Source organism: Dendrobates tinctorius, unplaced genomic scaffold (assembly GCF_039654945.1).
Source record: "Dendrobates tinctorius isolate UK_male_01 unplaced genomic scaffold, ASM3965494v1 ptg000143l, whole genome shotgun sequence".
In the NCBI taxonomy this organism is placed as follows: Eukaryota; Metazoa; Chordata; class Amphibia; order Anura; family Dendrobatidae; genus Dendrobates; species Dendrobates tinctorius.
The window spans coordinates 23,597,890-23,625,762 of record NW_027361810.1 but is presented as its reverse complement, the minus strand read 5'-3'; the positions used below and the strand labels follow the sequence as shown (position 1 = coordinate 23,625,762).

At 41.9% G+C, this 27,873-nt stretch overlaps 1 protein-coding gene across 1 annotated transcript in view; it reads right to left on the bottom strand.

The window, feature by feature from the left end:
• Positions 1-244: 244 nt before the first annotated feature.
• MBD5 (methyl-CpG binding domain protein 5) overlaps positions 245-27,873 on the bottom strand; it is a 31,294-nt gene continuing 3,665 nt past the window's right edge. The window contains exons 2-12 of the mRNA XM_073545585.1: positions 24,043-24,112; positions 21,267-21,851; positions 20,283-20,385; positions 19,970-20,150; positions 16,225-18,288; positions 14,451-14,774; positions 13,905-14,089; positions 12,437-13,597; positions 9,997-10,070; positions 9,259-9,334; positions 245-7,670 (exon numbers count right to left, since the gene is read on the bottom strand). Coding sequence (XP_073401686.1) covers positions 7,608-7,670; positions 9,259-9,334; positions 9,997-10,070; positions 12,437-13,597; positions 13,905-14,089; positions 14,451-14,774; positions 16,225-18,288; positions 19,970-20,150; positions 20,283-20,385; positions 21,267-21,379 — 4,344 coding nt within the window. The 5' untranslated portion in view covers positions 21,380-21,851; positions 24,043-24,112 and the 3' untranslated portion in view covers positions 245-7,607. The remainder of the gene's footprint in view (positions 7,671-9,258; positions 9,335-9,996; positions 10,071-12,436; positions 13,598-13,904; positions 14,090-14,450; positions 14,775-16,224; positions 18,289-19,969; positions 20,151-20,282; positions 20,386-21,266; positions 21,852-24,042; positions 24,113-27,873) is intronic.

The window sequence follows — 27,873 nt, the reverse complement described above, 5'->3', positions numbered from 1 at the left end:
AAAAACAGACTTTATTTGCAGAAAAACTTGTCTTCACCCAACTTTTATGGAGAGGCGCTGCCCCTGTCTGACCGCTGCATCACTCAAACTCCCGAACTCCACCCCACTATAGCATTAAAGGTCCTATCACAAAGGATGGATCCCCCGCTATTATCTAGGTGTATGACGTGAATGTGGTTTGGTTCGTTCTCTGGCATTGCCGCTTGGACACAGAAATAAATGGCGCTCTGAATAGAGTTTCAAGTATGTGACCAGTTTTTTGTTTTAATCGTAAAGTTGGTGCAACATTTTTGATTTTTTTTTTTTAAATGTCACAACACTGCATGACCTGTAATGCGCACGATATTTACATTAACTGCATACAGAAAAAAAAATGAAAAAAAAAAAATAAAATACAACATTAGGGACTGAAACAACTACTCCTATCATACACTCTAGCAGAAAAAAAAAAAATTCAATGAAAAGGAAGATCGCATGCACTTTACATAGACGACCAATGTAAAGTACAGAGCGGCGGTGAGAAATACAGAACGCAATAATCGGGAACACTGAGGAAATGGCTTCATGATCCATACAAATGATACAATGAAACTGAAGAAAGATCTGAAAATATTGTCAAGAGAACAGTCACACAAACAGCACAAATAATGAGTAACAGGAACAATCGGAAAAAGTAACACTAAGCAAGCACATCGCTTGACAATCTGTAGGTCAGGGCATTTGATGGGGAAGGGGTCAAATAAGTGTACCCATCACCTGTACTCAGCAGAGGAGGCCATTTTTTTTGGAACCAAATTAAAATCCAAAATAACTTATTGTTTAACTCAGTTTTTTGTGCTTTTTATATGTGAATTTGTTTTGGCTTTTTTTTTTTTATCACAATCTTTATTAAAGAAAAAACCTCTAAATTAGTAATTATGCAATTTACGCAGTGTCCACTAAGGCTTTTTTTAAACTTAATACTTTCAGGAGAGTTTTCAGCAGACTCTATCATCAGAGGCAGGATTACAGTGACAGGTGACATCTCTATACACAGCTGATCACACAAGATCAACCAATCACAATAGGTGATGTTACAGCTCCTCTGCTTCCCCCCCCCCTTCCTTCACAATGACCTTTGAACACGCTCATTCGATGGTTCAACACAAAAGATAGGGGTTAGTACGTTGTGGCTAATGTACATGTGTAATTTCCTGAAAGAACAAGAAGAGTTTAAAAAAAAAAACCCAAAACAAAGACCCAGTGGTCAATGTGAGAATTGCAAGATTTATATTTTTAATATAGATTGGGCTCTATATGTAGCAATGGAATCAGGCGCAGGCGAATCACGTGACTTTAGATGCTCCTTTTGCATAATTTAGGGTGTCTAAATGTTTTTTTTTTTTTTTTCTTAAAGGACTAGCAAATATTGCATTAGTTTGTGCAAGCTTCACTTACTGATGGGCTGCAACAAAGTGGCATTTAATAGCAACTTTGTAAACTATAAAGTGGTTAGGACCTAATCGCCCTAGATTAGGTAAATTGTTGCACAATGTAGAGGAGCATCAATGTCAGAATACTTATCCAATTTTATTTTACAAAAAGTTCCAAGTACCATAAAAATAAAAACAAAAGCAGCAATATGGATATCACTGATCCTTACTGCTCCTGGTCATAGATCAGCGAGCCCGAACGGTAAAGTTCAAGGTTCTTACCGTACACCTAGTGTCTGGCGCAGAACTCAGAACACTCACTTTCCAGGAAGTTTTACAGTTCAGGAGTGAGTGACAGACACAAATATTCCAGTTCCAAATTTCAGGACCCTATTCATTTCAATAGGGTTCAGATTCAAGTTTGGGTACAGTTCTGGTAGCCGAACCAAACTTTGAACTAAAGTTTGGTGCCAGAACCTGAACTTCCACAGATCCATTCAGCTCTATCCCTACTCCTGTTCTTTTGCACCCCTTGATCCTCGCTGGTTTCTGCTTCTTGATCTTGCTAATCCCTCACCATAGCGGTGATCCATCTCAGCCAATCAGAAGCATCTCTAGGGCATAGAGAAGCAGCAGAGATCATCGCAGATTAGGGAGTAAACAGGGATAGGTTGAAGGCAGTATTGCCTCTTCTGGATTGTTCCACTTAAAAAAAAATAAATAAAAATACACGAACACAAAATAAAAGAGAACATAAAGATACAAACATTAAAAAAAATAACTAAAAAATATGAGAAAAAAGAAAAAAAAAAAAAAAAAAAAAAAAAAAAAAAAATCAGTTGGACAATCCATTTATGCAAAACAACTGTTCCAAACTTAACAACGTGCAAGTAGGATTTTTGCAGTTTTTGGGGGCACTGACATGATCCCTACCATTTCTATGAGTAAGGCTATGTTGCCACAATAAGCTTTTGGTGAGTTTTTTTTATGTTGTAGATTTCCTGCACCCGTTAAAAAAAAAAGCTTCCACTACAGAGGGGCAGATGATGGGTACTTTCAATTAGGAGCTTTTTTTTTTTTTTTTTTTTTTTTAAATTTAAATTTTAGATTTTTGCAATCCATCAGGTCCAGAAATAAGAGATGTATATTCACACATGCGCTCACAGCCATGAATTGTGAATTATGAATTTATGAATATACATATGCACAAGTGAAAACGTTTCATTACAATACAATATTGTCGGCTCATTTATACGTAGTGTTTTTTTTTCCTTCTTCTGTAGCTTCACATTTTCACTTTACGTAACATAAATAATTTGGTTAATAAAATAACTTGCATGTTTCAGCCACATTAATATATAATCTGTTAACAGTATAAATACTTTTTTTTTTAAATAAAATAAATCTGTGATATGTTACATAATACTGACAAAAACACAAAATAAAAAAGAAAAAGGAAAAAAAAAAAAAAAAAAAAAAAAAAAAAAAAAAATTGAAAAAAAAAAAAAGGAAGCTACGTTATCAGGTGAATCCACCCTGGCAGCTGCTTGTGACGAGTTAATACTGTGTAATGGAGATGCATGCTTCCAAGGCCAGGCTATGTAGACAGCACACAGTTTTGTAGTGTCAGATAATTAGCAATATAAATATCCATGGCGCAAACTCATCGCCGTGGCTTAGAAATAAAGACAATCACTTCACACATCATCGTATGTGGCGATTAGGAATTTCCTAGGCTGAAAATCAGTGCAATAAAAAAAAAAAAAAAAAAAAAAAAGATGGGATGTGGGAAGTATGAAAAGAGTGGGGTGTAGGGATTAAAAAGGACATGCACCTGCCATGAGGACCATAAAAAGCACCCTAAGGGCGCAGTCACACAACCGTATAAACCGGACTGAAATGCAGGGACTGGCCAGACCAGACTGACAGCTTCATAGAAATATATGAAGCGGTCATGCTCAGGTCGAGAGACATACTGGTCAGTCCGTTCACTGCATTCCAACTTGGCTAGTTTCACACTAGCGCTTTTGAGCGCAGCGACGGCCTGCGCACGGCCGCCGCTAAGCCCCGCCCCCTGCCGCGCCTCCGCCGGTAGCTCCGCCGACCGGCGCATGACGCTGCATGCGTCCCCTATCTTTATCACTGGGGGCGCAGGCCGAGCGCAACCAAACAGCAGCAGGTTGCGTTTGGCGCAGGTCGGCGCACCGTCAAACGCATATTGCGCACGGCCTGCGCCCCCATTGATAAAGATAGGGGATGCAGGACGCATGCAGCGTCATGCACCGGTAGGCGGAGCTACCGGCGGAGGCGCGACAGGGGGCGGGGCTTAGCGGCGGCCGTGCGCAGGCCGTCGCTGCGCTCAAAAGCGCTAGTGTGAAACTAGCCTTATATGGCTGTCTCACTGCGCCGTAACGAGCACTCAGAGGGATACATTGAGTATTTACTCTGGTTTCAGGGAGGTTGAACATTGCCCACTTTTCTCACTGCTGGTGCATGAAAAGTTCTCCACCTAAATAATATTTTTTCTCTTACATTTTTTAAAAAGGTTGTCCAACTTTGGAGGCAATTTTGAATGTATTTCAGGCTGAAAAATATTTTTGCAATTGGGTTTCTTTCATTAGAAATTTTGCACCGTTTGGACTTTGGGGTATGTGCACACATTAAAGCGAACCAGTCATCAGTATTTTGCCAATTAAACTACAGACAGTGTCAGGCTGTCGCTGGTATACTGATTAAAATGATATCTGGTAATGAAATTCGTCTTGTGATTGTTGTTTAATTGGATCTTTCACTGACCCGCCTCCTATTTTACATAATGCGCTTGCACAGTTCATATTGCAGTCTTTGGAATTTATTAAACTACAGCAAAATGTCGCCGATAAATGCTACTGCGCATCTGCCGGCGGAGCCATGTTGTTAGAGGTTTAAAAAAAAATAAAAAAAAAAAATAATTGACTACAGGAAAATCGTGTCGGTGCATGCACATAAGCATCTGTTGCCGACGCCATTTTGCCATAGGTAATGTTTTTTTTCAAAGACCAAATTATGAACTGCGGAAGTGCAGTATTTAAAATAGGAGGCAGGTCACTGACCTGTCACTTAAGCCCATAAGGATGAATATGAGAGCAAAGCACCACAAAGCCCCACCAACAGACCGCCCCGGAGCCTGAGAATCTCAACTGAAATATAGAGATTAAACAACAACCACAAGATGGATTTCATCACCCCAGGTATAATTTTAATCAGTATAACGGCACCATTCTGACAATTCCTGTAGTTTACTTAGCAAAAATCCTGATGACAGGTTCAGTATAAAAGCTGGGATCACATGCGAGGAATACGGCCAAGTCTCGCATGTTAATACCCGGCACTGCCGCCGAGCGGAGCGTGTGGCCGCATAGCAATACATGCAGCTGCACGCTCCGATCCAAGTGCTGGCGCAAATGCCAGGTATTAACATGCGATACTCGGCCGTATTCCTCGCATGTGTGATCCCGGCCTAAGTGATTGGTGCAGAAATGTCTGCATCTTTTGGCATGGAAAACACTTTTTTGGTGCAGGTTTTTCCCCACTCATTAGTATGGGTGAAACCTGAAACAAAAACGATGAAAGAATTGACATCAAATCTGCAAGTCGTAAGTAAGCAACGTGTGCACATGAAACTTCGGGATTCTCATTCACTTTGCTGGCATCAGAAAAACAGGTTGTGACAAATCTGCACTGAAAAAAAAAAAAAAAAAAAAAAAAAGCAAAATGTGTGCACACAGCCTTAAAGGCTCTTTTTTTGCTTTTGATGTTGTCTATGAGCATAAAAGTCTGCTGACTAAAGCTCAGACAAAAAAGAGTTAAATTCTCCCATCATTTGTTCTGAAGGAGCGCACTAGCAGATTCTCAGTTAACTCATTCAGTAGCCAGTAATAGAAAGAGCAACACAGAGGCTATAGAAGCAAACAGTCCAAAACGGTTAACGAAACCAGATTAAAAAAAAATTTTTTGTCCCGAAATACATGTATCTCATCATTATGTTTATTTTACGTTAAAATTCAGTATGGATTTTCAAAGTTAAGCAAAAAAAATTTGCAGGACCCCGTTTCTCATGGTCATTGGACCAGAGTACTGCAAACCTCCTCCTACCTACCAGCATCCCTTCCCTGACTCCACCTTTTGATTAGTCGGTCCGGTGGGGCATGTCGGCAGGAGCTTCGTAAACCCTGCCTCGATGCAATATTAAAAGAGGTGATGCTGGCTACCTCCTGTGGCGACCACCAGAGAGAGCTGAGGAGTGAATTGTATATGGATACAATACTGGATAATAATTGTAGTCATTCCCTTATAAAGGCATTGAATCACAAACAGTCTGATAGCCTGTCCAAAACTACAGGGGGCATAAGGACACTATAATTTTGCCCATTTTTCTAAATATAAAATTTAGGTGGAGAACTCCTTTTTTGTAAAACATGATGTAACTAAGAAACCTCTCTGCTTTACATTTGTAGGAACAGGTTGAATGTTAACCTGGGCAGCTGACCAGGCAGTTGACCTTTTTACTTTTAAGCTGCTGAAAAGCTTTATATTTACGGAAAAGCTTTATTTCTCTATCGCCTTATTGGGGGACACAGAAACCATGGGTGTATGCTGCTGCCACTAGGAGGCTGACACTATGCAAATAAAAAAGTTAGCTCCTCCTCCGCAGTGTACACCCCACCGACAGGAAGCAGGATGTTCAGGTCAGCGTCTGCTTGCGGATTCTGGTCGACATTAGTAGGGTTGCCGGCCCAGGAGGAACTGCGTTCTTTTCAGTACGACGCACACTGCACGGGCAGTGCGTGTCCTCCTGGCGGTACTTTTTGGGCCTTCGTCTGGCTCCTCTGCAGTACGGTCATTGGTCCTCCACAGGTCCATAAGGTTTCTCACAACCCATGCCTAGCTTCGGCAAGTGCCGGTCGGGGTAAAGAAGACCTCGCAGGTGACCTTGCAGGTGACGAGGGTGACTCCCTCGTCCTGATGGGGTTATTTGCTGTTCCCTCCCCTTGAGGACTGCTTTGGGACGTCCCATGGTTTCTGTGTCCCCCAATAAGGCGATAGAGAAAACAGGATTTTTTGTTGCTTACCGTAAAATCTGTTTCTCTGAGCCTTCATTGGGGGACACAGCACCCTCCCAAGTTGAACAGCACCGTTTACTGTATAATATTGTTACAGTATGGATTTGTGTTTTCTGTTTTTATCTCGTTACAGATTGCTTCTCCTACTGCTTTCTCACTAACTGAGCATCCTACTTCCTGTCGGTGGGGTGTAAACTGCGGAGGAGGAGCTAACTTTTTTATTTGCATAGTGTCAGCCTCCTAGTGGCAGCAGCATACACCCATGGTTTCTGTGTCCCCCAATGAAGGCTCAGAGAAACAGATTTTACGGTAAGCAACAAAAAATCCTGTTATTTACGGGAGTTGCCTGGTATGTGTCCACCATAGTGGAGCTATACCTGCAGGGTGACACAATAAGACAGCTGCCCAGGTCAGCCTACCCTTACACTATTGGCCATCGCAGCAACAAAAGATAAAAAATAAAAAGGAATTATTGCAGATTAAAGTTAGCAGAGGACATGCAATCTTATAATTGTGTTGAGACCTCACTCTCCAACAGGTACCTGAAATGGGAGTAAGGGGCTTTCTTGTAAGGTAATGATCAGGACTGATGCGCGCCCCCATTGCGGTCACCTCTGACATTATGATATAAAATAAGTTTTTTTTTTTCACTTTTCATTTTTCTATCACTTAAACATTAACTTGATAGAAACCAAAGAATTTTTGTACACTATTATTGTACAGTAAAAGATAAAGTGTGCATTAAGTCGGCTTGTACATGACAATATCGTACATTATTTACATCTCAGTCCTCGTCATCAAACTCTAGGTCTTCTTATATACACACTGAAAATGTATCAGAAACATCTGACTAATATTCTTTATAATCACAACTGTAGCGTAATAGAAAAAAAACAAAACAAAACAGATCATATCCTTTCAGTCACATGGGTTTTTGTCTTTTTTTAAAGGTTTCCAGCGCCCACCTGCCTAAAATGCAAAAATATTTACCACATATTCACTTTACACCAGGTGGTGACATCTAGAAATATTGATGTACATATATTATTATCAATGCCTATATACACATATATTATCTTAGGAACTGTCAATGTTATCTGGAGATCTTCCTCCTCTTGGGTTTTGGGGGCTTCAGCTGTCGTTCTCTCTGAGGCAACTGAAGGAAAAACATCGGAAAATAGGAATATTGGGGTTATACATTCATGGTTATAAGTTAAAGGACAATCTATTACCTAAAATATAGAGAATTAACCATTGGGTGAGTGGAATTAAAAGCCATGACATGAATAAAAAATATTTCTACAGGTTTGTGGATCAATTTAGTAAGAATAAAAAAATTGCACTAAGTTTCTGTCTGAAATCTTCATTAATTTCGAGGCCCACTGATATGCAGCGTAATCCAAGTTTCATATTTTTGTGAGAGTGTCCCTCTCAGTAATATAGGCTGGATTTGAGGTCTGTGTTTATCCAGGGTGTTGCTGTATTTATTAGCTCATATCAGCACAGCGTCTTGCCTGCACTAGAAGAGTGCACTCCTCCTTTTCAACAGACCACTTCCTCTGCCCTTCCAGAGGCATTACATACTTTCTTGACACTCTTTATGTCTTTGTACAACTCCCTTTCTGCTGCTGTCAGAGAAGAGCAGAGAACCATCAGGAGCTAACGGATTAATAACATTTTCGCTGAGCATTCTGCTAGATTAACCCCTTCACAATGAAGATGCAATGCTATAGGTAGAACAAGCGATAAGACGATCGCAGATACAACCATTAAAGACAGTAAAAAACAGAAAAAAAATTGTTTTTTTTTTTTAAATATGAAAAAAAAAAAAAAGTCTAAATCACCCACGTTCCCCCATTAAAAAAAAAAAAACACAAACAAAAAACAAGTCCAAGCTATCAAAATCTAATAAGTGGACAGAGCATAATGAGAAAAAAAGTCGAAACGCCAGATTTACGTTTCTTGGTCATTGCAACGAGAAGGGATTAAAACATCTCAGACTGGCATCAGTAAAAATGCTCAGGACACAAAAAAATATGCCATCACATAGCCCCATATCCCGAAAAATTGAAAGCGTTACGGGTCTCAGAAAATTGAGAGAAGAATCCTTTTTTTTTTTTTTCACCACTTGAAAATCCCCCCCAAAAATAAAACCTACTCATCTGGTATCTGTGTACTCGCACTGACATAGACCTGGAAAGTTGTACCATATATCGAATATGGTAAAACAAATAAAATAAATAAATTTGTGAAATTGCACTTTTTTTGCAATCACTTTCAACACACTATTTTTTTTCTTTTTTTTGAACGCTTTCAAGTGCATCACATGATAGTGTAACTTTTTCTATTTGATCGAACAAAAAAAACACCCCACAAGCCCTTGCACAGCTTTCTGGACAGTAAAAAAAAGATATGGCCCGTAGGAAAATGGGAAATAAAATAATTAGAAAATAGCTGCGGCGTGAAGGACTTGGACATCCTGCAGCAGCAAATTGGTAGAACATTTTTAATGAAGACTATTTACAAATTTGATTCACTTTGCATTTAGGAAGCAAAAAGTTCTGTGTGAAGTTGAACATAAGTCTTTAAAGAGTAGATGTCACTGTTTTTTCTATTTTAATCCCTTAAATCATCAAGTTCGAGGCCTTGTGTTATTTGCTGGGCAGGTCTCATTCTTTGTAGGCATAATTTTCTCATAAATATGATTACATTTTATTTCCCAGTATGGAGGGGTTATAACTTACATTGCCAGAGATCTTGTCCAGCTCGTTCATTGCCTCATGTATTGCAGCTTCTAAATGATTATTTAGTGTTCCGCTCCTAAAAAGTAAAAAAAAAAAAAAAATCAAGATCATTTTGATGGAAAAATAAGTTTATGTAGGTAAAACGCTCATCTACAAAAACCGACTATTTGTCTTTTTAACCTTTTTTTTAGTGCTAAATACCGTGCATACTCCACAAAAAACGTTGTAAAATTTGTGCCAAAAATTTCATACGTATATAAAATCGTTCTGGATGTGACTAATGAATTTCCGTAAAAATGAAAAAAAAAAAATCCATTACATGATGGACATCAAGCAACGCGTTTCAAACGCAACTGGGGCGTCCCATCTAATAGAGGAAATATTACCGTACATCTCCTCTCCCTTCTGATGGATTTTTTTGCTACAGGAAGCAGTCAACTTAATTCTTTGATATGAATGACACGTTTTTATTGGAGCTGGATTTTTTTCTTCTTTTCAATAATTTTTATAATGGCCATTTAAAAACTGATACCAAACATGGGTATGGACAAAAAGTGGCACTGTGTTTGGCGGTGACTGTGTTCTACGCAGAAGCGTGCGGGAATCCAGCTGTTCTGCATCTCCTAGCCTACTCTAACAGTCAGTGGCTTTCAGGGCATGCTGGGAGTTTCAGTTCTTCAACTGCCGAGTGCCGCTGATTGCTGGGCCTGGTCTGACTAATGTATTTGCGATCCTTACTTCCGGTTGCGCTTCTGTGCTCGATTGTAAGCCTCCAGTCCCTCCGTCAGAGTCTTCAACTTCTCGTGCTCCATCTAAAGGAAATCAAATCAGATTATCCGTTCCCACAGCGGGCATCTATTTCCCGAAAGCAAGTGAATGACAGTGATCCAAGGGGTAATGTTTCTCCTTGTGAAGCCTGACATGCCAATGTGAGGAGGCTTTTAAGCCATGCAATTCTCCTCTGGGAAATTAAATATGCAAATTGCCTGTTCATAGAAGAAGAGGACTAGAACTCTAGTGTCACCGATTGGAAGTAGGAATTCTAGAATTCTAGTCCTGCATATTCAAGTGAACGATCAAACATAAACCCAGGATGTAATGTTACTCTGGGAAAAGGGTCAAATAATTACTACTGAAATGGTCATTTTGCTGCCTACAACATTCTCCTAAACACACACACAAAAAAACCCCTTGAATTCTAAAATAAAAAAAATTCACATTATACCACGACATCCATATATTCCCTGGAACATTGTAACAATTTCAACCGTGCACTTTACAATCATGGGATGGGCACCTCCATGCAATTTCTTTTTCATTAACAAGTTTTAAAAAAAATTAGAAAGTCATGTTTTGTGGGTGGAAATCTGGCCCAACAGATCTAGAGATGCACAAAACCTCATAAAAATCAAAAATCCGGGCGGTGCAGAACTCAAACGTGAACTAAAACACAAAAATCACCATAACCCTCCTGTTATTATTCATCTCAGTAACACCGTTGACAACTTTAGGGGGCAGATGGTGTGCGAGCGTCCTTATAAGACCCATCAAAATAACTGGTAAGAGGGATGTTATCATGAAGAAAAGCTCCAGCAGTCACCGGAAGATTATAGTAACCGACTGATTGATATAGGGTCATATCAAGCAGTATGTGCATCCCTAGGGTCAGAGGGGACAAAAACTGAAGGGGTACCCTGATAGACGCAGGTCTCGGCTCAAAAAGTCATAGCTTGCAACTCTTAAGTTGTGGAGAAGTGGCCTCACACATTTGACGTCGACTTCTACAGGATTTCCAAAAATATAAATTGCTATATAAACCACAAATGTCTGATGAGAAGAAGCCTTTAACAAGGCAAAGATCGCAATTATCATTAGATGCCATTGTGCATTTCACCATTTGCAAAAAAGTTTACCCCTTTAAATCCCCCACTGCTCCAGTTCAGATGCTCATCATCCAGCTCTAAGAAAGTGCTGTACATCCCCGAAACCGCTGCAGTCAATCACTGGCTTTAATCGTGGTTGAACACGTAAAAGAAAAAAAAAAAAAAAAAAAGCAACTTTTGCGGCTAGTAATTGGCTGCGGAAGTCAAGCGGATGTACTAGATGTCATAGGAACACCGGAATGACTGTAGCGAACAAAGTAAACTAAACATAAAGTAAACATTCACTGGAGTTTATGGAGCAAAACTATCAGATAATGCTTTGATCTGTGCAGGACTGAGACTGGAGAAATCCAGCAAATTCACACGACTGAAATTATCTAGTCTTCCATTATTAAAATGCTTCGTGCACACGTACTTTTTTGCGCTGCGGATTTTTCAGAGCAGAAATGAAGAAATCCGCAAGTCAAATGACCTGCATTTTTCCTTTTCTTGCGGTTTTCCCCTGCGGATTTGGAGAATGGAGCAGGTGGAAAACCGCACAAAAGAAGAGACATGCTGCATATTTTGAACCGCAAGAAAACCGCGCGGAAAAATCTGCAGCGTCTGCACAGCGGTTTTTTCTAGCTATTGATTAACATGCTACTGTACATCACAATTCGGATATGCAGCGTTTCTGCGCGGTAAAATCCGCTGCGGATCCGCTGGAAATCTGCATCGTGTGCACATGGCCTAGGGACTTCCAAATTGACGACCTGTGTTTAGTCTGCGATCACACCCGAAGCAGTTTTGTGCCGATGTGGTTTCCCTGGACAATCACTAGCTCTTGCAGGAACGCAGCAGTTTCATCTGCAATACCAAACAGCTGATCAGGTTTTGCAGGTGAAAGCAGCGGAAAAAATTGCAGCAGACTAAGACTGTCGTGATTTTCAGCCACAGCCTTAAGACATATTAGACGAGGGGACGTTGCGCCTTTTCGTGGGTTTTGCAGCTTTATTTATTTAATTGAATAGGACAAAACAAAACTGCAAAATCGGGAACAAAAACGCATCAAGATGTGCCAGGTAAACATTGAAGAGACACGGCATTTGCCAAAGAACTGTGGCACCTTCAATCTGGTAGATCACTGTTGATCCAATATGGCCCGATTGGAAATAAACCCTTGAAAATAGACATTTTACCTTCTGCATTCACTACCTTCACCTCAAAGGGAATATGAGAAGACAATATTTTCTACCACACGCCAGTATCCAGCTCAAACAATTCATATATCCTAAAAATACAAAATAGACGTGTACCTTCCCCTCCTCAGAGTTCTGCTGATACGAGTTGTGGAGGTTGTCCCTCACTAATTTTCCAGGCCATGCGGCCAGTCCTTTAATCTGTCCCCAGACCAAGTCTCCCATATTAAACGTCCTTGGCCTATAAGGCATTAAGTCATTTGATGACGGGGAGTCGGGTATCCTCAGATCGTCCTCACTACTGATACTCTTGGTGTCTGAGGGACTTGGTGCGCAACCGTTCATGCCTTTGGCATGGAAGTCTCCATTGTAATGGATATAGTCTCTTGCTAAAGAACTCTCCAAACTGTTGGAAGAGCTGGGAGATTGTTCCTCCATGCTGATCTCTTGTTTGGGGATGCTTAGCAGATCTCCGTACCCTCTGTGCAGACCGGCCCGGTTCCCGTTCATGTGAGCGCACCGTTCCACCGTGCTTTCCAACCTCTCTTTAAAACTCATCATAGTTCTTTTGTAATGGTTAAACCTGAAGTTATCCTCCAGCATTTTATCGTTCGGACAATGTCTGGGGGGCAACAAAATCTGGCACTGCTCATCTTCAAAGGAGTGCAATATAGAGATGTTGCCAGATCTTGCTTGGTAAGGATTGCCATGGACCTGTGCGTTGTGGTCCAGAACCTCCTCACACTTCCACCTGTTCACGTCTCCAGGACTCTGACCCCCGTTCCATTGTCTTTTAGGTGTATTGCATCCTGCTTTTAAATAATCAAACCCGTCCCCGTCAGCCATATGCTTGCCGTGATCCAAGTTCTTCCTCATCCGGTTACCTCTAGAGTTCCTTGTCCTGACCTCGTGATCAGAGTTTGCCATGTTCCTTCCATGGATGACAGCGCTCACCGCACTCGAGAGATTTAACGGGTCACCGATGGATGCGGTGAAGGCACTCATGGCACTTAGTGCTGGGATGGGGCTCATCTGCGTTGTGCTGGACACGGCTGTAGTGATCACCACCTGCATTCCTTTACTGGCCGCATCTACGACAGCTTTATAGATGGCGTCCACCGAGCCGTCTCCCTCCCGTTTATCTTTTATGTACGGCTCTGTCCTATGCGGCATGGTACAGGATTTCTCTGGAAATGGAGGAAGTGCAGAGTTTGGGTTTTCGTGCATTGAAGACAATCCCATCTGGGCATTTACCTCTTTGTTTTCTTGCATTCTCACCTATTGGAAATAAAGAAAAAATGAATGCACGGGAATAAAGCGGTGATTGGAACAAACGTAGTAATGGTCTAACCCCTTTGGGATAAGAAAGGAGGGCACAAATGATAGGGTAGAGGGGTGATAACATGAAGAAAAGCTCCTGAAGGATGCACCGATATGTATCCCCTGTCATGATAGGGCTGATAACATGTAGAATGGCTCCTGGAAGAAAATGGCTACAAACAGGAAAAAAAATAAACAAAATGTTTCCCCAAAATGGGGGATTTAGCACATGAGAATTTTGTAAAGCTTCACAAAATGTAATTACCTGGAAGTTTTGGAACAAACAGGTCATGGGGTTTATATTGTTCGGAGGCCCGGGAACATGTCCTTTCAAGGCGTGTAGATTGGAAAACCCTTGTAGGAGTTGCTGTTGCTGATTGTTGTTTAGTATGGACTGAAGATGAGACAGCTGATGGTTATTCAGGGTGTTGTTCACGGACGTCAGGTCTCCTAGAAGAGAGACAAGACATTTTAGGAGCACTCTGAGGGGTGTGAGACTGGATGAAGTCTCCCCTGACTTCTCGATTCCAACATTTGTTCCAGTCATAAAACTGCAACTCCCATTATGTCCTGAGAGTCTCAGGCCGATATAGTGGGGGATCCACCTTTCTGGAGACTAGGTGCAGACCCACATTTGTCAAAGATCTAATTAGCCCATGTAAGGGGAACAGTCATCAGATTTGCTGTCACCACTTTCGGCATCACTTAAGATCCTAGCGATCCATTCCCTACAGAAATTAAACTTTATACACCCTCCCCCCAAAAAAGGGACAAAAGCAAATGAAGAGATTGGCTAGAGGTAGGGTCTTACCGTCTCCCGTAGGAGGCTGCAGCATGTGTAGGATATTCTGATTCAGTAGATGCTGCTGATTCATGGGCAGCGCCATCGGCAGGGCATTTAAAAGATTGGGGTTGACAGGTCGCGGAAGATTGTTGTTAGTGTTCCGTGCAAAGTGATTATTAGTGTGCTCTGGTCCTGGAAATGGAAAGCTGTTGCCCATGGGATGGTGGCTCTGCATTGGCGTTCCAGATGCTGTAGTGACTATGACGCCATCTTGGAGGACAGATGTTGTCTTTGTAATGGCTGGTTGACCTGTGCCGGCTATAGCTACCGATGACATTGGTAAGGGACCTCCTAAGGATCAAAGAAAGGTAAATGTGATGAATAGTAATTCAGACACTGTGCAAGTAACATGATTAACAAGGGAGCACGTTCTTCACCCAGTGTGAGCCACGGTCCTACTTCTACTGAAGACCGGCATGTCTCACAAGGCAGCTGCTGCCATTGTATACGTGTAACAGGAGAGCAGTGGGATCATGATGACAGTGGAACAAAGGTCTATGCCTCCTTGACGGGACGGCATTCTTTCACGAGTCAAAGCGCAATAAAGATTCACGGCTTTTTTTGGTCATGATCACTGATGTCATCATGGAAATATCAATTTTCCGATAGGTCATAGGTAGGGAAGAGCGAATAGCTTCGGATAACTCCATATCCGAATAGCTGCATCGGGAACCTGGATCGCTCCTGATGATCAGCTGTTCGACACCGCAGCTGCATGTGTCACGGCTGTGTGACAGTCACAACACACTGGCTCTCCATGTCCTATGGAGCCGTTGAGCTCACCGTCTGTCTGCCGTGGCAGCCAATGCCAGACGCAGGGGACAGTGGTGGAGACTCAGGGGTGGACTGGAGGACAGCGAGTGAAGCACTTTTGTTGTTTTTACACCAAGCTGCGTTCGTAGACAAAAATTCCTTAAATCAGACAACCTTTTTAAGGGTGAAGACAGACAAGTCCATCGAGTTAAAGCTAAAACCTAACCTGTTGAAGAAGGCAAAAAAACTCCGATGAGGTAGAAGCCATTAGGGGAAATTAACATCTGCCTTATTCCTTCCCAATTCCACATACAGCAATCACACTAGTTCCTCGGGTCAACGTCTTGTACTAGTGATGAGCACCCGTGCTTGGATAAGGCAATATCAGAGCATGGTCGTGTGCTAATTGAGTGTCTTTGCCGTGCTTGCAAAATATGTTCGAATCCCCGCGGCTGCATGTCTTGCAGTTATTAGACAGGCACAACACATGCATAGAATGCCTAACAAACAGGAAATCTCTGCGTGTGATTGGCTCTCTAACAGCCACGGGGAATCGAACATATTATTCGAGCACTCTGAAGAGACTTGGTTAGCACACGAGCATGCTCAGAGAACACCTTATTCGAGCACGTTAACGTGTCAGTATCTTGTACTCATAACCTGTAATATTATTCTTAATCAATAAAAGACATCCAGGGTTCTGGGATTTGACCTAGAAGTTAGAAAATTACTTTGACAAAAGAGGTTGAGAAACCTGGGAGGTGGCATCAAACAAAATCCCAAAATACATTTGACATTTTTAAATTTTATGCAACAAGAATAAAAATATGGAGAAAACAAATAGTGGAAGTGTTTCATTAATAAAAAGTGTCACTAAAAAAAAAAAAAAAAAGGTAAACAGTCTGCAATATCTCCAACTGCACCCCCCCGAAAAAAAACAAACAAACAAGAACAAAACAAAACATGAAATCCCAGGTGCAGAGCGTACCTGCATCCGAGCTGTTGGCGATCATTGGTATGGAGGACGACATCTGCATTCTCAGCTGGGATGGGTTGAGATGTAAAGGGTTCCCCGGGTGGGGTAACATTCCGTAACTGCTCTGCATCTGGTTGATGAGCCCAGCGAGATGAGAGTTAGGAACTGGATTGTTGCCATGGAGAAAGTTAGTGTTTGGATTTTGGCAGGGGACGCCCTCCCCTCTAATTGGTATGTTCAGTGCCAGCGAATTATGGAGATTAGCGGCGTTCAGGCCGTTGTCGTTGTAACCCAGCTGGTTGGCAGGACACGGCAAGCTCATGTTCGGGTCGGGAATGGCGCTATTGCTGTTCATGTGGGAGTTCTGACAACTCATGGTTTGCAACAGCTGAGACATTGAATTCAAGGGGAATGAGCTTTGCCCTCGTTTCCGCATCGCGTCGCCTCCCGCTTTTTGTAGGTTGGGATTATCCATAGGCGGAGGCTTCAGAAGATTGACAACTGTTGACGTGGGCTGCTTTCTCTTTCTTAAGTCCTTCTGCTGAGACATCAACTTATCTCTAAGGGCCGCCCGGCCGCTCTGCGCTTCGGACGGTGGTGGTGGTGGTAGTAGCACGTTAGAGGCCGGGGGGAACATTGTGGGTAAAGTGCTATTTCCTTCGTTGCTGCCACAGCTGGAGGCAGATCCGGAATTGCCATTATTACCAGCAAGTTTATTTTGATTTGCTAGCTGTGCTTTGGCTGCTGCTGAAAGTAAGCTGCTCGCTGGGAAAGAGGCAGCGTTATGCTGGTTCAAGATCTGATTTAAAGGCATCCCCAGCAATCCTGTCTGACCTTTAATAGGAGCGTTACCAGCCGAAGACGGGGGGAAAACAGTATTGTTGGGGGGGTTTAATACATTGCTCATTCCAGGTAACAATGGATTATGGATCTCTTTATACTGGTGATGTCCGTCAGGCTTCGTCGAAGGGCTTGATGGCATGGATGGTCTTGGAGAGCCCATGCTTGGTCTTGGAGAACGTGGTGGGAGTTTGAGGCCACTGCAGGTAGGTTGTGTACTGAGCGGCGGCATCATGAAATTTCCATGGTCTGACGAGGTGGAAGAAGAACGTGATCTTTGGGGCGATGCCTCGATTCTTCCGATACCGGGCGGCATTGCATGAACCGGGGAGGTGACTGGTGAAGGGGATAAGGAGGTCGACGCTGGATGCTGGACTCTCTGAATGTGATTACCATGATTCATATGACCAGGTTTGACGGTTGGCAATGGAAGATTACTTGGCAAAGGTACGACGGCAGGTGGCATGTTTACATTCATCACGGGTACCTGAGAGTGAACGTTTGGATGAAATGGGGTAGTGTTCATTACAGGGTTTTGAAGAACTGGTTTGCTGGGGATGGGGTCGAGAATACCAAGTGGATCTTTCTCAGACGATGTTAATGGCTTTTTCTGAAGAGCACAAAGCGGTGGAGGTGGAGGAGGGGGTAGCGGCAGAGGGGGTGGAGGACCCGGTGTTTGTTTATGATGAAACATTGTACGTGACATATCCATGTTGGGTGGGTAATTACAAATGTTTTTCTTTAAGAATGGACTGGCAAACGTCGGAGACAAAGGTAGATTTGTCCTTCCGGCCACTGCACACGACTGCTGCACTGGGGACCCATGCAACATCATGGATTGTGGAGAGATGGGAGTCCTGTTAACGTGAATGGGACTGGAATTGGGGGGAGCATGATAATTGGGATTGTTCCTTGTAAATGCATCAGGGCTTCCCAATGAGTCGATCCTTGGAGACGCAGATCCATCACAGTAAATCTGGGATCCGGATGAGGCTGGACTTGTCATGTTGCTATGGCCGCCACGATACGGCGATTTCTGTCCATGCTCGTTAATGCCTAACCTTTGTGGTGGATATGCAGGATGGAGATCGAGCGGCTGAGAGCCCACATGGTCTTTAACCATCAACTTAAATGGATTTTTACATTCTGGCAGCACAGAATTCACAACGCCCTCCAGTGATTTATTTCTTATGGATCGCGGGGTGGCTGCACGGGAGGACATGACAGGAGCAGAATCTGGGAAGGAAAAAAAACAAAAAAGTTGTAATGTATATAATGAACCAGTCCCCTAGACAAAAAATGTACCGCCATCACTTTATTATAAGGTGGCATAGTCAAATGTCTTAGTGAAGGTACAGAAGACTTTTTTTCTCAAAACAAACTGATGAAGAATCGCAGGTTGGGTCCTATAAATCCACGTTCGATCCTTTGGAGTCAAGTCATCTGCTAGGTGAGTACAGACTTACCTCTGCACCTGCTATTGGCTCAATGACTGCCTCTCTGCCTTTGATTGATGGGGCCAGATTAGACAGTTGAAGTAAAAATTGGTTTGGATGCCACTGATGGCGTTTGTAAAACAAGAACTTTTGCAATTTATTATTATATTAATATTTTCACCCATTCTTGTTTACAGCTCGTTGCCTAGGAGACAGACCACCCTGCTGTCTTGCTTGTAAGCACTGCGGGATTAGAATAGCGCCCTCCAGTGATCCTGGCCGGCTCTAGAACAGTGCTTACAAGCTCTATAGAAAAGAGTTGGTAAGCACTGGGTGAGTTTTGCTGTCTAGAAGTGGCGGTCGGTCTCCAAGGCAATAAGCTGTAAATAAATGAACGGCTGAGAATTTTAGTAAGCAATAAATTGAAAAAGATTTCTTGTATTTACAAAGACGGGAGTAACGCGCAAGTCTATGACGCTGATGAGACAATGACTGCTAAGTCAGAGACCAGCCGCTTCATCTCCCCCATCCCAGTCTTGCAACCAGTGAAGAATGAGGGACACAAGCTCAGTGGGGGGGGTCCATGCAGTTCTAACAATGGAAAAATAATTTGTGAAATCTAGTCTACACCTCAAAAACCACAATTGTAATATTGTAGAAAATGCCTGCATTTTTACTTTGCTCATTAATTTTATTTTAATCTAATAAAAAAAAAATAGGTGAAAAGTCTCAAGCTTTTTATTCCGTAATCCCACCCAATTATGTCTGTAATGGCGTGTAAGTATTAAAATATTTACCGATCGTGGTCTTGCCCAGTTTCCAGAGCGGTTCCGTTCCTCTTCTGGACCACGTGACAGCTCTTGCAGTTTTGTTTGGCTCACAAGACGTCCTATGTGGAGCAGTAGCTACTTTCCCAGTGTAAGTCTAGGAGACACAGAACGAGTCTCAGTAGATTTACACTGAGAAAGCTACTTCCGGTACTAACCCTGTGTGAGCCGGCGAGTCTACGGAGGTCACGAGATCCAGAAGAGGATCAGCGCGGCGCTGGAAACTGGGGAAAAGGGTAATCGGTAAGTTTTTTTAATAAACATACGCACCACAACAGCATAATTAGGAGGAAATACACAGTGCAAAATTTTGCAGAGCCTTCTTCTGTGTTCCCATGAAACTGAAGACCCACCTGTTCCAACAAGCCTACAGCCTGCAATGATCCTCAGTCTACTGAACCACCGCACGACCCGCTCTACCCTCTCCTACTGTATCCTCACCCATCCCTGTAGACTGTAAGCCCTCGCGGGCAGGGTCCCCTCTCCTTCTGTACTTGTGTGTCCCTCGTCTTACACATGTTTATTGTACTTGTCTATATTTCCCCTTTTCACATGGAATAAATGGCGCTATATAAAATAAAAATAATAATAATAATAATAATAATAATAATAATAATAATAAGTACAAATCTACAGCGCTAAGTTTACACATACTCGTTCCTCCCCCAGGACTTGTTAAAACCAGCGAAGGGTGAGGGGCCTCCATGCTCCTGCGTAGTGTGGCCACGGCGATGATCTTGCGCTTGTGGATGCACAGTTTGGTCACGTCCTCGTCTGCTTTGACATCCTCTGCGGTTCTTTGCTTTACAGCGGCTCCGGGGTCAAAGTTAAACACCTAAGTCAGATAAATTGCACAATGCAAAAAAAATAAAATATCAGCAAAAACCTGAAACACAAAAGGTGCTTAGATTGAATAAATGTGAGTAATGCAACGTGGGGTACAGAGTAGTCTAATGAATCACCGTACCTTGTGCAGGATAAGAGGACATTCCAGGCCGCACTTGCAAGTTCCATCCGTGAGAAGGTAAGATTTGACCTTGTCTAAACATGACAGATGGGATCCGCTGGGGCTAAAAACAAGAAGAAAGGGCTGAATCGCTGCAAGTCCCCCTCAGAACCCCTTATTATCTGGACTTCTAACTTATGCATAAGAAGTTTACTCTTAGTTTAGTTATTATACATTATATTAAGGGGGATGTGTAGTGCAAGGGAGGTCACCTACAGTCATACACAAGGAGAGACCCATCAGTCAAAGAGAGCAGGGCGGACAAGCCACCAGGGACCTGCCTTGGACTATTCAGCCAAGAAGCATGGTCTCCGGACGGCTTTTCAACTAATGTTTTCTCTGAATCGTTGCATGGTTTTGAAATTTCTGCATACATTAATAGAATCTAGTAGGCCTGATGTTAAAACCTACGTCAGATTAGCAGTATAAACCCGTATTAAGTTTTCTGTTCTGTAGCTGGACTCCTAATTGCTCAGTTTAATATTGGTATTACACAGACATTTTGTCACGGATTTTCACAGTAAGTTCACCAGTCTCATCAGGGGTTTTTTTTTTTTTTTTTTTAAATAATGTATGAAGACTGTTGTTGAAATCCAGGGAAAAGTTCACTTTAAATATGCTAAAAATAATAAATTATGTAATTCACACCTGAAAGGTGCCCACAATCTTAGTTTATGCAGGTCCTGTGTCCGATACAAGGCAGCGCTTCCTGTATGAGCGCGTGACCAATGCAGTGCACGAAGGAGGCTTCCCTACCTTCTTACATTATATGAGTAGTCAGTCAGCCCCCTTCATGTGCCAACAAAATTAGGTAAAAAAAATTTTGACCTGAAGTGTATAAATGAAGACGGCATATTTTTAGCCAACGTGTCATTTAAAAGGGGCATTCCAGTAGGACAGGAAATAACTGCTTGATCATGGGTATCCAAACACCAGGACACTTACCTAATGTAAAGAACTCCACTTTGGTCCACTCGTCGTTGCCAGCCCACAGGAACCTGCACTGACAGAGGGGCACTGTCATGGTCTCCTCCATCACATACCTTTCCACCATTCATTTTCTTACAGTGATTCAGCAAAGGTATCAATAGAAAGAGGACTGCAACACGCCGTGTGTACTCATGACTCCGAGAGGGCCGATCCTGCACAGTTGTGTAAACTGCACAAAGTGCATTTGGTTCCGTAATGTTCAGGGCAAACTAGAAGAATCGGGCGCTGCTCCTGTAAGCCATTTCTGTAAGATATCCCACATCGCTCCAGGAGCAGAAACCTCTGAGACGGCAACAGTCTCCCCGCGCTATGAAACGGTACAGTCCATCCATGCGCTGGAGCCGATATGATAACAGATACTCAGGTGTAAGGAACATTTCATCCTGGTCCAGCCGAGCGCACCGGGATGGAGATGTCTGCAAGAGTCAGCCACTTATAGGTCGCATCTTCTCGGCCTTTTCTTTATTTTCCATCCTGTAGCCAAAATATTGCAATTCTTCCCAAGGAACTTCATGATGTCACAAATTTGAAGCTTTAATCCTGCAGATGGAAAAGGAGAAAAACATTAGTATCGACAGCGTGAAGATAACCTGCAGAACGTTGGGCATGAACTCTGGATCCGGACAATTATTCTTAGATGCTCCCAAAAAAAAAAAAGTCTCGAGGTGCTCCTCCATCAGAGACAAGAACTTTGCTGGAGGTGCAGGGATCAGACAGGGATAAATTTACCGGCCTAAAAGATCTAAAAACAAAAGTTTATAAAAACAAAAATAATTTTAGTCTCAAAACTAAAAAAAACAAAAAAAAAACAAACAAAACATCCCCAAAAAGAGAGACATCCAGTATCACCACATCCACAGCAACCACTACAATAAAAATAGATTTATCCTATCCTGGCCAGTGATTACTAGCAACCTCCCACCCCCCTTCAAAAAAAAAAAAAAAAAAAAAAAAAAAAAAATAAAATCAAAAAGTAACATGTATCCAAGAAAGGGAGCAATTAAAACTACAAGGCCGTAAGGCAAACAAAATAAAGCATGAAATGAAAAAACCCTCCAGAGAGTTCTGTACTAAGAAAAATGAAAAAAGTCATGGCTCTTAAAATATAATGCAAACAAAGAAAAAAAATATAGTGCAAAACTAGCAAAAACAAAAAAAAAAAAAAATGGAAAAATGGAAAAATGGATGTCATTGTATTGACCTGTGCAGTTACTATTATCTTGGAAAGAGAAAACAAAGAAAATAAAAGGATGTAGACTTTTTTGCTCACCTATTAAAATAAAATAAAAAAGGGGGATTATTAAAGAAAGCATGCATGCTTTCATGGTACTAGTAAAAAAACTACAGCTTAGCCTGCAAAAAAAAACAAAAAAACAAACCTCATACAGTTCTGGCACGATCTGTTTTTGCCAGAATTCTGGAGTAAAACACCTTAAAAAGGAGTAAAATTGAACTTTGGAATGGGCTAACTGAGAATCCGTCAGCGAGCTCATTCTAACATCTGACTTTGAGCTTTCCTCATCTGATTTATGAACAGAGACGGCTTTAAAACTGAATTTGCAGGAAATCGAAGAACCTGTAGAAGCCAAAACGCTGCAAAGTTTTTAATGAAGACGAAATGCAAAACTGATTTTAAAGCCTCAAATACGAGCATACAAGAAAGAAAAAAAATAAATAGCTCCCCAAAGGTGGGCGACCTCTAATGTGTGTGTAGAAAGGAATAAGCTGAAAATCTGCAATAATGTGACGTCTCCCTGACAACAAGTTCACGTCCGCGTCATTTCATTGTGTAAAATTGTACCGCGTGCGCAAAAGCGGGAAATGGTTAAAACTCTGTGCGGTTCATTCACAGCCGGCTATAAATATCCTGCTTATTGCTATAGAAATTATGCTGGGGGAAAAATAGGTCACATAAATAAGATCTTATGATGGTAGTAAAGACGGGAGGCGCGGAGCGGTCATTGTGTGATGTCTGCGGAGCCCACGTCTGCCATCACACTGTGCAAAAAAAAAAACCCAGAGGGACGATGATGGCGGCTGCTCGGGATGCGACATGACAGTGAAAGAAAAATACGTCCGGCCAATCACATTGGGGACGGCAAACGAGAATTCGAGAAAGGGGAATAGTCAGGAGTTTTGGGAATACTGCTAAGGTGAAGAAATATCAAATAAGAGCGATATCACTGCAGGAAGGTATCGTAATATTGTGCTTTGTGTATACAGCTCCTCTGCAGTCCAATGTGTTTCCACGGAGACAGAATTCAAACAAACCCTGTGTAGTCCGATTCAGAAGCGATATTGCCTTTTACCGGTTTACTACTTTGATAATTTACTAAAAGTGAGAATTTTATTAAAAGGGGATGTCTACTATTAACAGTGCTAAAATAAAAATTATACAGCCCTGCTGGGCCGATGCCCCTTCTTTATGTTGCACCCTAGTGAATTTCTATGATGGTGGTGATTCACACTGTGCTGCTGCCAGTGTTCCCCAGCGGTCTCTTGGCTTCTAGTTACTGCTGCAGCCAATCAGCAGGAGGAAAAATGCATGTTCCGCCTAAGGTAGAAGACTGTCTTCCGGCTGACATGGAATGTGACCACTGCAGTCAATCACCTGACTGCAGTGTGGAAAGAGGGGTAATTATGGAGACACACAGGTGTGCATGGGAGCTGTATGGAATCTCAGAAACCCGTAGTTAGATAAGAATCCGTAGTCAAAGATATCAAAACCCACCTGTATTCTCCAAAACCGGAACCATAAAATCTTCAGTCGCCTCCAAGAAATCACACGTCTCCAAGAAATTCTGAAAGTCAGAAGACCTCTATTAATGCAATAATGACCGCTGGATAACGAACTTAACCCCTACTGCCACATTGCCAAGACTTGGGGGGGGGGGGGCAGCACTAAGTATTATCCCTTCCAAGTATCACTTTCACTGCAATCTGACAATCAGAACGGTCTTGTTTTTACCCCCCATGGATTCTTTTGGCCTCAATTTTTCCTTCCCCTTCTCCCAAGACTCATTCCCCCCCCCCCCCTTGACGTAGCCTTGTGAAGGCTTTTTTTTTTTTTTTTTTTGAGGGACGAGGTGTAGCATTGAATGACAGCATTCATTTTATCATATAATAATGAGAAATTCCAAGCGGGGTGAATTGGGGGGGAACAAACAAACAAAAAAAACCCCTTCCCCAGCCTTCCCACACAAGACACACAAGAAAAAAAACCATCCCCCATGGTTTTTGGCTTTCATTTCTATGGTGATTATTGTAAGGTGAAAATATGCCTTGATTAAATCCAAAAGTAAAGAAATTAAAAAAAAAAAAAAAAAAATAGAAGAAACCTAGTACACGGAATTAAACAAACAAAACAAAAATCATGAAAAACACCGAATAATCAAAACTATTATGTGACACTATAGCACCAACCCTAACACAAAAAAAAAAAAAAAAAAAAAAAAAAAAATCACCTGGCGACGCGACTCTCCAGGTCAGAACAACAGCGATGTCATATCTATATGGGATTTTTTTTAGTTGTTTTTAATAATTCTAAAATTTGCAGACAATTTGTTTTGTGTTGCCATTTTCTCAGATACTTTTTTTTTCTTATCGGTGCCATTCTCGGGTACTTTCGACTTTTTGACTTTTTCCATTAATTTCAGACAAGTGATAAATCAGAAACAGCAATTTTGGTATTTAGATTATTTCTTTTCTCTTTATGGCATTTACAGAACTAGTTAAATGAGATACATTATGTGCAAGTATGAGATATATATATATATACACACACACACACACACACACACACACACACACACACACACACACACCCATACACTGCAATGCAACAATATTAATTACAAGTTCAAACAACTGAGCAAAACAAAAAGGAAAGAAATTAGTGACTTAATGGGAGTCCAAAGATGGCGGCGGAGGGGGCCTTTACACAATTGCACATGTGTAGGAGCGGTGCCAGTCTGGAAGGAGAGTGCATTGTTTTTTGTCATTTTTGCTATGTAGTCTGACAGCAGCATTATGCAGGGACAGAGACCCCGATTCCAGTGATGTGTCATTTAGTTTACTGAGTGCAGGATTTGTGATGTTTTCTCTGCTGCAGATCTAGCAGAGCTCAGAATGCTGAGACCTGTATAACCCCATCTACACCACTGATTAGCACCTTTCTGTCAATATAAATCTGCCAATAAGCGTTGAGGGCGTAGTTGGACCAGGAGGCACCAGGCATCTAGTCCTGCAGTGATAATATCCTGCTGATAAAACACTTTGTATTGAAAGCAGCCTAGTAAGTTTACATACACACACACTCAGCACCATGCATGAAACAAATCCGAGTGCATTGCAGGAAGTCTTCTCTCAGGCAGTATGATGAGCCGTGCTGACCAGGCACATATAATGCATCTATACATTACGTGGACGTGCACTGGGGGGGGGGGGGGGGGGGGACACGAGGATTTCTAGCTGGAGATGGAAGGCTCTGGGCCAGTCATGTTTTGTGCATCAATAAACACTGCATTTTCCTGTACGCCTAATGTGCATCGCAATAGTAATAAGAAAGCCGTAATCTTACCATGGCAACCCCTGCACTACAATATCTGCTCTGCCACCTCCGACATACAGCCGACAATGTGCCTTCTGCTGCTCTGCTCAAATGCAGATTTCATTGTATTCCGAGTGCTACGGGTTATAGATCTGTGTTTACTCTAGAAACACCTTGTAAATTCAGGATTGCACACAGCTAGGGAAGTTACCTAGCAAAACCTTGCACAAAAAAAAAAAAAATAAATGTATCAGAGGGGTTATCCTAAAGTAACAGTTGTCATTGCTGTCATCTCGGCAATCTCCTGCAGATCCGACACGTAGGTCCTGCGGGCCACTGCTTACACACGGCCGACACATGCAGCCCATCAGTAGGTGCTAGTAAACATTGGCATGTGACCGCAGAGGCCACGGATATTTGTGAGCAAAGACCCGGCGGATGGTCCAAACCCAGTGGCCATTGTGTAGACTATACGATTTCTATTTATTTATTTTTTAAGTATACATTGTGATAAGAAAAAGGAAACAAAATGCCGTATATAAAATACATTGAAACGAAAACCTGATTTAAACAATAGGTCATATTCGGATGATACTTTCCCTTTAAAGCGATTCTGTCACCAGATTTTTGCAACCTCAACTAAGTGCAGCATGATGTAGGGGCAGAGACCCTAATTTCAGCGATGTATCACTTACTGGGTTGCTTGCTGCAGTTTGGATAAAATCACAGCCTTATCTGCTGCATATCTACCAGTTCTATGGCTCAATTTTCATGGCAGCACATTGTGACGTGTATACAAAACCAGTGCTGCTGAGACCAATGAGCCTACGAGCAGTGCAGGCTCTCGGTTTGCATCTGAAACCGGGTCTATCTGTATACACAGGATAATTAAACGACCGCCAACCATGTTGCCGACCGCTTGATGCTAAACAATGTAAACACACCTTTAGGCTCCTTTACTCTATCTGCAAAAGATTTTACAAAATTTGTTCTGCCAAAAGGTGAATGGTGAAAACAAACCTTACACGGTACAATAATGAGAGCTTATCAGAATGGGGTACAAATAAAGAAGGGAACCCCTAGCAAAACTGACCACCCAGATATATAGAGCGACCTGCGAGGTGCCCGGCATCCTCTACTCTTGATTGATGGCTATGATGATACTGAAGCCATAGGGCATTTTTGCAAGCAAGTTTAGTTATAAGGTGACGGCAGAACCAGCAGTCAAGGCAGAAAAAAAACGAAAAGCAAAATCATGGAAAGCACAAATAAAAAATTAAAAGAGTCCCGAGGCAAAAAGCAGAAATGTGCCATCTATGACTCGCATGTTTTCCTGGAAAGTAAGGTTCATTAAAAAGTCAAAATAAAAACAAACAAAAAAAAAAAAAAATTATAATGAATGTAAGCGATCGCGCTATAGAGGGCCCATCATCTCTCCAGGTACATCTGCTTGTTTCTGTAAGAATTTACATTAAAAAAAAAAAAAAAATAATAATTATGGAAAAAAAACCCCAAAACATTCATTTGTTATTCCTACTGAGAATGTAACAAATATATAAGTAGAACTGTATGAAAAGTAAAAAAAGTAAGACTATTTACTTTGAACATGTCTGGACCAATTTTAAGTTTTTTTTTTTCAATTTTATGTAAATAAAGTTGAGCAGGAATTTGCAGGGCACTCGCCAGTAGTCCGTGGCTGCTGAACCAGAGCAAATCTCCTCCACAGATGTTGCTATACACATTAAAATCCAAGTTCAAAATCTGCAGGAAGAATTGACATGCTGGTGACTTAAAGTCAGCGCCCCGTGTCAATTTCCGTGCAGATTTTTAGATTTTATTTCTCAGCATGTGGATGAGACTTAAAATCTCAGTTTGCCGCTACAGTAATGTGCTGTGGATTTTTGCCTGCACATGCAAATAGAAAATCTGAGGCATTTTTGCTGTAACCAAATCTTTGGGAAAAAAAAAAACAAAACCCAAACCTGCCATATTTGACTCTACCATTCAGGTGCA